This window comes from Meleagris gallopavo, chromosome 21 (assembly GCF_000146605.3).
Source record: "Meleagris gallopavo isolate NT-WF06-2002-E0010 breed Aviagen turkey brand Nicholas breeding stock chromosome 21, Turkey_5.1, whole genome shotgun sequence".
Classification (NCBI taxonomy): domain Eukaryota; kingdom Metazoa; phylum Chordata; class Aves; order Galliformes; family Phasianidae; genus Meleagris; species Meleagris gallopavo.
In genome coordinates, this window is record NC_015031.2 from 9,312,302 (window position 1) to 9,321,926 (window position 9,625).

At 46.9% G+C, this 9,625-nt stretch overlaps 1 protein-coding gene across 1 annotated transcript; it reads left to right on the forward strand.

The window, feature by feature from the left end:
* Window positions 1-478: 478 nt before the first annotated feature.
* On the forward strand, window positions 479-9,619 carry EFCAB5 (EF-hand calcium binding domain 5). Its single transcript, XM_019621865.1, has 11 exons — window positions 479-493; window positions 1,013-1,270; window positions 1,757-1,929; window positions 2,550-2,778; window positions 3,530-3,682; window positions 4,871-4,974; window positions 5,166-5,240; window positions 5,694-5,947; window positions 6,547-6,773; window positions 6,936-7,032; window positions 8,495-9,619. The coding sequence occupies exons 1-11, from the start codon at window positions 479-481 to the stop codon at window positions 8,650-8,652; spliced, it is 1,743 nt and encodes a 580-aa protein (XP_019477410.1). The 3' UTR covers window positions 8,653-9,619.
* Window positions 9,620-9,625: the final 6 nt, after the last annotated feature.

The window sequence follows — 9,625 nt, forward strand, 5'->3', positions numbered from 1 at the left end:
AAAGCCCAAAAGCCTGTATCTTCTTTAGATAATGGGCAGGCTAAGACAGCACTGCAGGCAGCTGTGGCATGACTGAGGGCAGTCAGTGTGTGCCACTGCAGCTCACAGCACTGAGAAATGCACCAACCACTTCTCCCTGTGCAGCCTGTGCCACTGCATCACTGCTTTTGGAGGAGTTGTTCCTAATATCCGACCTGAAATAGGCAGCAGCTCTTCACTGTTGAGGCATTTTCCACTCTAGTGTATTCCTCCCAACCCACGGAGTTTGTTCCTTTTGCACCACTGCTGCTGCTGCAGTGCAGGTGATTCCAGATCAGCCGTTGTCCCACCCTCTGTACGACTTCAATGGAGCTTTCATTTGCTTTGATCTCCATTTATAAGAGTTAGCACAATACAAATGTTATTTCAATAATTCATCAAAGGCACCTAAAGGAGAATAATTAAGAGTGACTTTGGGAGGCCTCAAAGGAAAGTCATAATGGCTGAAAGCATGGTATAGAATGGAATATCCAGGTATGGGAATGATCTGTGAAATCATCCATAAACTCTGGCCTTCGCATTTACACATTTACAGTAGGAGAGGTGAGTAGTTTTTTTGTAAACCAGTGCCTACATGCAGCCCAGTCCCACCAGCCCCTCAGGTGCCCATAGAACTTGGTTCTGATGAGCAACACCTCTGATTTTTCCTGTTTTCCATTGATCTTTATTTCTTAGGCATCCTGTAGAGGTGCAGAAGGAGTAGTGCTGTGCAGGTTTCTTTCTCAGTAGGTGAGAATGAAGGCATCTAGTGGAAAAGGTACAACCAATCTTGAACATCTCATGATGACAACTTACGTTAGGAGGTAGCTGGAAGAAGCCCAGAGTGACGGGCTGGGCTGCCCCAAAGCCAATTTAGGGCATAATTTGTGCTTTGCACAGAAAAAGCAAAAAATATTATTCAAATAGGTTGTCCCTGTCTTGTTTTCTGTTTCTTCTATTAGCAAAAAACCACTTTTGCTCACGTTACCCTCAGCTTGGCAGAGTGGGGAAGCTATCCCCAAAGGCATTCCAGGCTTTCCTCGAGTTGGTGGCTTCTGAGCTCACTGGGGATGAAGATGAAGTTGTTGATAACATCGTGGAATTTTTGACCTCGAGAACGGAACGAAGTCACATGGAGAGCTTGCAAAGCTTGGCGAGGAGGAGATGGCTGCACAACATCCAGCAGGCAGCTGAGACCAGCGGAGCACGGATGGAGCCGGTGTACGACGCCGTGCTCAAGGCCCTCCTCAAGGTATTGGTTCCTGGGAGTGGGAGGTTGTTGTGTCGGTGTTGTGACACCAACTTCCAACCCCCGGTGCTTCGAGGGCAGCTCACAGCTTACAGGGGCTGAGGATGCTGTCCCTGTGCTTCCTGCTCAGCGATGGTGTGAGGAGAGCCAATGGTTTTGCACAGTCACAGGTGAGATCCATGACAGAAGAATCTCCTATTGGAGATGAAATTCACTGTTCTGCTTAGGCCCTGGGTATAGTTAGCTGGTTGTTTCAATGACAGGAGAAAAGAAAGCCGTTCTCTCTGGCAGTCAGCACCCAAAGTGGTTTTGCTTGTAACAGAGCACACCAGTCAGCCTCAATCACAGCACACACATCGTGCATGACATACAAAATCAGTGACCCAGAACAGCGTGTCAGCACAAATGAGACAAGCGATAAGTACATGAAATAAGTGTAATGGCCAATGGCTAATGTACATAATGTAACAGGAAACATTTGGTTGCTAGGATGCAGAAGCCCACGGGGATAACAAGAAGATCAGTGCATATATTGCCCTTTTGGAAGAAAACCAGCTCTCACCAGAGCGGGGACAGACGCTCTTACGCTATGTGACATGTACCACAGATGATGCTCCGTATGTTCTAAACCAGACACTCTACAGAGACATGAAAGGAGTAAGGTAAGAAAAGCTACCAATAGTTTCCTTTATTTGAAAAGTGCTTGCGATGCAGGGGTACCCAGCAGTGCCTGGAGGTGCTCTGAAAACAGAGGTTGATCGGCTGCTCCAGAGAGGAACGTCCCTCAGGGGCCACAGGGATTATTTATTATCATACACATGCCCCAATGCTTTGCTTGGTCTGCTCAGAACTGCTCTGTTTGGGATTCCACTCCTTCCCTTGGGTGATTACTCACAAATCTCATCCTTTAGCAAAGTCCTTTACACTGGGCCTACACTGTCTTGTCTGGAAATGAATGTCCTTACAACAGGACATTCACTCCTTTACATCCACTCGGATAGTTTTTGAGAACAGTGCTTTCCTTCCTTAATGTTTAAAGTACAAACAGCTTTCCTGCCTCTTTATGTCTTATTTCCATAAGCTAAACGCATTTAAATACTGCTTCTTCTGATCTACAAAATGTAACAGCTGCTCCCTTCTGAATTCCCCGTCATTACATTCATTAGTTGGTGCTTTTACATTGTCTTAAGGACAAAAAATGCCTTATTTATTCCCAGTGATTCTGGGATGCGAGTGGTAAATGGAAGCTCATCACAAACCTGCCCGCATGTTTATTTTTCAGCTTTGCAGCTGTTGAAGAGGAAAAGCCAATCCACGTCCCAAGAGTTCAGCTCCACGGAAATATCCACTTCTGGAACCAGGACCGCCCAGCTGAGCAGAGGAGAGGCTCATTCCTGGTACTGCCATTGCAGGATGCTCACTGGAGAGTCTTTGGCATTCTGGGACTTGATACTCTTCGAGACCAGAGTGAGAAAACCATCTTCCTGACCCATGAGATCAGCTTCTACCAGGTGAGCACCACCAGAAAGCAGTTTGTGAGTCTGTACTACAAAAAAAGAATGGGTAGGAACACTGAATTTTTCAGGTTTGCTCTCAGATGTAAGCTGGTACAACTCAGAAAAAATGCCACTGGGCTCCTTTTCATTGTATGTGATAAAACTGTGTGTGCAGAACACCTTACCAGTATCGTGCTGATTAACATCTTCTTTGTAATTGACGATCAGATATCATCCAATCAGTCATTTATTTAAGCTTCTCCTGCAGACCCGACTATTACATTACTTGTGCAAAGCCCAGAGAGCAGCTTTATTTACCGAAGCTCTGAATCTCAGATCTGTGTTCGTTTCTACGAGGCGGCACAGAAACCCAACACAAGAACTTTTTACACGACAGATTAATTACAAGCACCAGCAGTCTGGGTTTCCTTGCGATGCAGTATTGCTCTTCAGAATCGGCCTGGCTGTGGATGCATCATGCGGGCAGCAGGGAGCGCAGCAAGCCAACGTTACCAGCGGGTTTGGCTGTGCATCACCATAGGGAGCAATCACAGTGCTCGGCTGTGACCTGGGTGCCGTGGAATCTCAGGGCCTGCTTTAATAACATACATTTCACAGTTACTTTTCACCTTTACAAGCTGTCATTGAAGTGATTATTACAACTGCTTGGCTTCATTTTGTTGTATGATCTTAACTGTTGTTTTTTTTTTTTTCCCCTAACTGGTGTAGAACTGCCTGGCTCATTTGGAGTGTTCTGCTTTCACAGGGAGTTTCTCATGCATTCAGCAAAGCCTACCAGCATGTGTGTGCACTAGGAAGTGTTCTGCAAATGGCCCTCACTGCTCTGGACTGGTTGTATCACAGAGTGCCCAGCATCCACACTGTCAGTACGTACCTGGTGGAGCCTGGCAATGATCAGGTATGCAGATTACTGATTAGGAAGATTATGGTGATTAAAGGTACATTGGGCTACTTAGGTATATAGGTAGGTATATAGGCCTACTTATGTTGGGGAGATATATTATTTCTAGCTGTCTGTGATTTCCCAGTGCTTTTGTTGTCAAACTGAAGCCTGTCTGAGATACTTGTGCCTGCCTGAGTATCAAAAGGTATAGAGGTAGAGAGGGAAGGTTCCCTCTGTAAAGGAGGGTGCCCTTCATTATTTTCAGTTTCTCGTGTAAAAAACAGTGCTGCTAGCATAGCTCCTTTCTCCGTGGCACAAGAGAATATTCTTCTACTTCAGAGTAAAACCCCACACCTACTCAATCCATCCTTCCATCCTTCCATCCATCCATCCATCCATATGTTAACCCCTGCTAAAGCTTTGCTATTTAAGACCTCCACAAAGGGGGATGCCTTTCAGTGGAGACCCTGTGTATGTGAAAATTAAGGCATGGAAAAAAAGGAATGCCCAAAGGCTTCTTTCTGAACCAGGTGCAGGAAGGGCTGCTCCCACTTAGGCAGTTTGTAAAGGCAGCCCACTCTGAGCAGATCGTATCCCAGTGGTTCAGCAGGCACTCAAGCCCTGGGAAGCTTGTCACTTCACATACAAGTAAGTTAAGGAGATGAAAAGTGTATGTAATATTAAGGACTCATCCCATGTCACCACAATGCCTGGATGACATCTGCTGAAGCCATAATTCATCTGCTTCCTCTGATAAGCATTGTTTTTGTTGGAAGCTTTCTGTTGTCATTCCAGGCTCTGCCCTGTCCCTCGTTAACTGCCTGATAGCCAGGTCATGTGTCGAGGCATGCTGACATAAACGTGCCATGGGAAATGAGGACTGTAATACGATGTGAAAAAGAAGGGAAACCTCTTCCTCCTCAGCCCGTGGGTGTTCCTTGGTGTGGAGCCTGGGGACACATTAGATGGTTTGGCTGAGGGAGGGTCCAGGCACATTCCTCATGCACCCTGAGCAAGAAGGAGAATAAAAACAATGCCTGGTAATAAAACTAGGCATTGCTGGGAGATGTCTTAAACCATCTCATGGCACTCAAGTGTATGTGGGAATTTTGACACACATACAAACGCTTTCTCCCCTCTCCAAGCTTCACAATGGCTGTTCCTCTCCTGCATGCAGCTAACCATCCCTCTCCTGTCTGACAGACGTGTGACTATGCTCTGCGCAGGATGATTACTACAGACAGTACAGGACAAAAGGAAATCCATACCTCTCCTGTCCTCCTCCTCAGAAAAGAGAACTTTTTCAGGTGGGTTCCAGCACTTGCAGTCAGTTACCAGACACCCTTGGTCCCAGATCCCAGCCTGCACGATGCACACAGCACGAGGCTGGCTGTAACGCAGCACTGCTGGAGTGCCTGCCCAGAGCTGTCTCACTGCTGAGGCTCCAGGTGTGGATATACTGATGAAAGCACAAGGTGCATTTTCTGTTTGATTTTAGGCCTAGCAGAAAATTAGCTTCCATCTTAATGCTTACTGGAGGAGCTGCAAGCAAGCTCTGCATCTGTTGTGAAAGGTTTGCGGGATCAGAGCCTATATGAAGCATTTCACTATTTACAGTAATCTGCCTTTTTTTTTCCTGGCTATATTTGTCTCATTTCCTGTCATTATCTGTTTCCTTCAGCTGCCAGGATCCTCACAGACTTGTCTGACGTATATCAAACAAGAAGTTGTTTTTAAAGTGAGAATACAACCTAGTTTTAGGTTTGTTAAATTGTTGTGGTTTTCAGCAGCTGCAATTTTCAGCAATATTGTGTTCCAAAATGTAATTTTCTCCATTCTGTATATGGCTTTAATGAGACTTAAATACGTTTATATTTCAGTTAAAGGAATTAAACAAGAATTGTAAGACAATGCCTTTGTTTTAACAGCAAGAGACGGATGACCTGTAAGTGAAACATGCTAGAGTGCCCAGAGGGACTGGAGTGGTAAAGCTGTGGACTTACTCCTGTCTTTACTCTCATTTCAGAAATTACCTGTTTAAGTGCACAGACTGTTCAGAGGTCGTTTGCAGTTCTGTCTGTGGAGAACAGCACATTGCAGTGCCTCTCCGGGACCTGTCAGGACGAGCTCTGGGGTTATTTGATATCAGCATCGGACCCCAGCAGACATTACCTCCTCACCAACATAAGGACCTGCAGAGAATGCTGAAGATGGCCCAGGCTGCCTGTTCAGAAATACTGAAGATGCCTTCAGAGGAAACCAAAGCAAGCCGTGTACTGGGTATTGTGCACACAGAGCCAGGAGAGATCGTTAGGGGTAAAAGCAGGAATCACAGTAAAACCACTTCTGAAGTATCATTTGTGCGAGTACAGATGATACCAAAGACCTCTGGTACAGGTACTACTCCTGAGCAAGCCCAAGGGCTGAGCAGAGTACCATTAAGCAGAACGTTTAGATTTTGGCTTTGGTTCACAGGATTTCCACTGAAATCAAAGGTGTGAAGCAAGTTGCTGCATTCAGGAATCTAACATCTGCTCAGTGCCCCAGCTGAGATGGAAAGGATCTGTGTCACAACTACCTGTGTGCCTGGGCCCTCTGGGCTCTCAGGATTGCTCTGTAACATTTATGGCACTGTCTGATCCCCTTAAGGCATTCAGCAGTCTCAACACATCACACTTACGTTACAGAAAGCTTTGCCTCCTAGAATACATAACCTTCTGAAATGTTTCACAGGACACTTGTGTTGTAAATGGATCAAGCTCTTTGTTAAGGAGAAAATGAGTTCATGACATAGAGGCAGAGCTGTTCAGCCAATAATGTAAGTCTTGAGTAGTGAATGTTTCTGAGCAACTTCTTGAAAGGTTTGCTTGTGATTCCAGAGGCAGAACACAGGAATGTGAGGGATGCAGGGATTCTCTTCCACCGGTTCATGCTGCAGGACCTACGTGAGTGTATCCAGAAACTGAATGCTGAGAGCTTTGCTGAAATCAAGAGCTATGAAGACCCGCCAGCTCTGGTACATAACATAATGAAGGCTGTGCTGTTGCTTTTACATCCAGAGTGGGAGGGCACGGAGAAGACTGAGAACTGGAATCAGTGCATACTGGTGAGCCATTTATTTCTTCCTTTCAATATCCCACTTTCTGACTTATCATTTCTAGAAGTGCTGCCTGCAAGTTTCCCTACAGGCCAACCTTAGCCAGCTTTAATTCTGTAACTCTCTCTTAAGGTTTTCACCATCTGACTTTCTTTGTTCTCTGCATTGCAGCAACTTGATGACAATTTAATTCAGGAGATGTATTGCTTTGATCCCACTGCTGCATCCGTGCACGTTCAAGCAGAGCTGGTGCAGAACTGTATCAATGGTAAATACTATACAGTAACTGTGAGATGATCAGACACAGCTCAGCAATGAAACACTGTCAGTAGTGACATTCAGCTGAGTGCTTTCAAGTCCTCACTTCCAAAACTAATTTTGATTTCCTGATAGATTAAACAATAGATAAGGGGTCCTAAATATCTGCAGACTTTTTTTGGTCAATAAAAGTCAACTTGTTATATTTATTATCAAAACTCACTGTCTTGAGGGAAGGGGAGCAGATCAGCTTTGAGATCTAGCAGAACAAATGATCTCACTGTAAACCTGTAGGTAACATGCTAACAATTATGAGTTTTTTTGGGCAAATAATCTGTTCTGTGTACATCAGACCTGCTGTGCACTAGGCAGTGACCCAGCTCCAAACAAATCATGGGTGTGGGAGCACAGTGGGAGCCCTCCTGCTCATAAACACCATCTGCCAGGTACTCCATATACTCATTGGCCATAAACAGGAGTTAGGTTTCCATCTGTCTTTCCCTCATTTAATGAATATGAGCTTTTTTTGGTGCCAGAGTACTCAAGAGGCTACTACTATTTTCAGTCTCTGCAACTGGTGTTCTTGTTGACATCTCTCCCTTATTGATTTAATGACAGACTGAGAGGCTCGTTAAAATTAAGTGTGGACAGACTTACTAATTCAGCTGGGGATACTCATTTACAGTGACCTTCCTACTGCTGAGCAGTGAGCAGTCATAGCTCCTTTGTATGTGTTCCCATGTATATTAGACTAATTCTGAGAGAATGAAGCAGGCCTCGAGCATCCAGTCCTCCTAGGTTTAACTGGAAAGGGTATTGCTTTGGCAAATTATTGAAACTTATTTGTGGGACAGCAGTGTAAGATCAGTATGACTCACAAGGGAAGGGTCTGGAGCACAAGTCTGATGGGGAACAGCTGAGGGATGGGTCAGTGTGAAGAAGGAGAGGCTCAGGGGAGAGCTCACTGCCCTCTACAACTCCTTGAAAGGAGGTTGTGGCAAGGTGAGGGTCAGCCTCTGCTCCTAGTAAAAGCAACAGGACGAGAGGAGATGGTCTCATGTTGTGTCAGAGGAAGTTGAGGCTGGTTGTTAGGAAACATTTCTTCTCTGAAAGTGTGGTGCTGCAGTGGCACAGCTGCCCAGGGAGCAGGGGAGTCCCTGACCTTCAAGGTGTCCCAGGGCCGTGGAGATGTGGCACTGAGGGCTTTGGTCAGTGAGCATTGTGGGCTGGGTTGAACGTGGGGATTTGAGAGGTCCTTTCCAACCCAAATGGTTCTGTAATGCTATGAATTCCTTTTAAATGAACATCAGTGTTCACACACGGTGTATGTTGGACAATACCCCTATGTTCTATAGACATGTCCTGGAATATGGAAGCACATAACCTCCACCCCACTCCCACGGCAATGTTTAGAGGTATGACTCTATGGTTTCAAGCCGGCCTTTTGCAGTGACAGCTCTTCTCTGTTGCAGGGGCACCTCAGGCAGCAGTTTGGCCACAGGGCTCTATCACAGCCCGACTCCTGGAGCGCTGGGTGCACACCTGCCTGTGCCTGGTCCAGCTGACAGAGAGCACGCAGAGCAACACGGCCCCATCCTGCAGCACTGCCCACAGCAACGCCTCCTGTTAGACCACCAGCTGCTCACCTAACCCAGTGCTCCTGATACGGGACACCTGTTTCATTAATTGTTTGCTTTTATTAGTTATGCGTTGCAACTCAGTGTCATCAAAACAGTTTAGTAGGTGCCATTAAGGGCAATAAAAACATTGCAAGGAAATAATTTTGCTAGTATGAATTTATCTGCTAAGCCTTAAAAAGGCTGCTTAAGGCTTTATTATTAAAGTTCCAATAAGAGAGGCTGGGAACACTTGATGGCAACAGCATTCAGAAGCCATACAGCACAGAAGCTCAGGATTCTCTCTCCTTCAGTCACATTTTAGAAGCCGCTCTAATTGAGGGCTGTTAATCAGCAGTGTTAGCAGTTACAGGCGCGCTGCAGCACAGCCCCGCTGTTTTAATACAGCCCCCAGCTTCAGCCTGCTGCAAGGCTGCATCTGTGCAACACTCCTTTTGGCAGAACGGCTTCTTTTAATAAAACTTCGGGAAATTAAATCCTTTTTTCTCTCTTCAGACCGGCGCCTCCACGTGTGCGGACGGGACGCCGGTCCCGCAGCACCCGCTGCCGGGTGGGGGAGGGGCGGGGGGATGCGCGCGCTGCAGATCGCTGCCTATCCGCAGCGGCATTTTCGCCACTCACCATTCCGCTGTTACAAAATTCGTCCCCTACCTCTATCCCTTCCCGCTCGCTTCCCGCTACCCTTCTGGAGCAAAAAAGGAGATCAGTGCGGCGGGAGCGCCGGAGAGAGGAAGGTGGAAAGTAGCAGAAACAGGAGGAATCTGCTGCCGCGGAGCAGCAGACGGCTGTGCCCAGCGGCGGCCGGGACAAGATGGCGGCGCTAAGCAAGCAGTGAGTGCGGGCCGCGGCGGGGTAGCGGTAACCGAGGGGCGCTACGGGGTCGCCGCAGACGACGGGCACGGGCTGGGTCCCGCCTCGCTTCGGGCCGGGGCTGGCGCTAACGGAGCGTTCGGTCGTCCCAGTCGG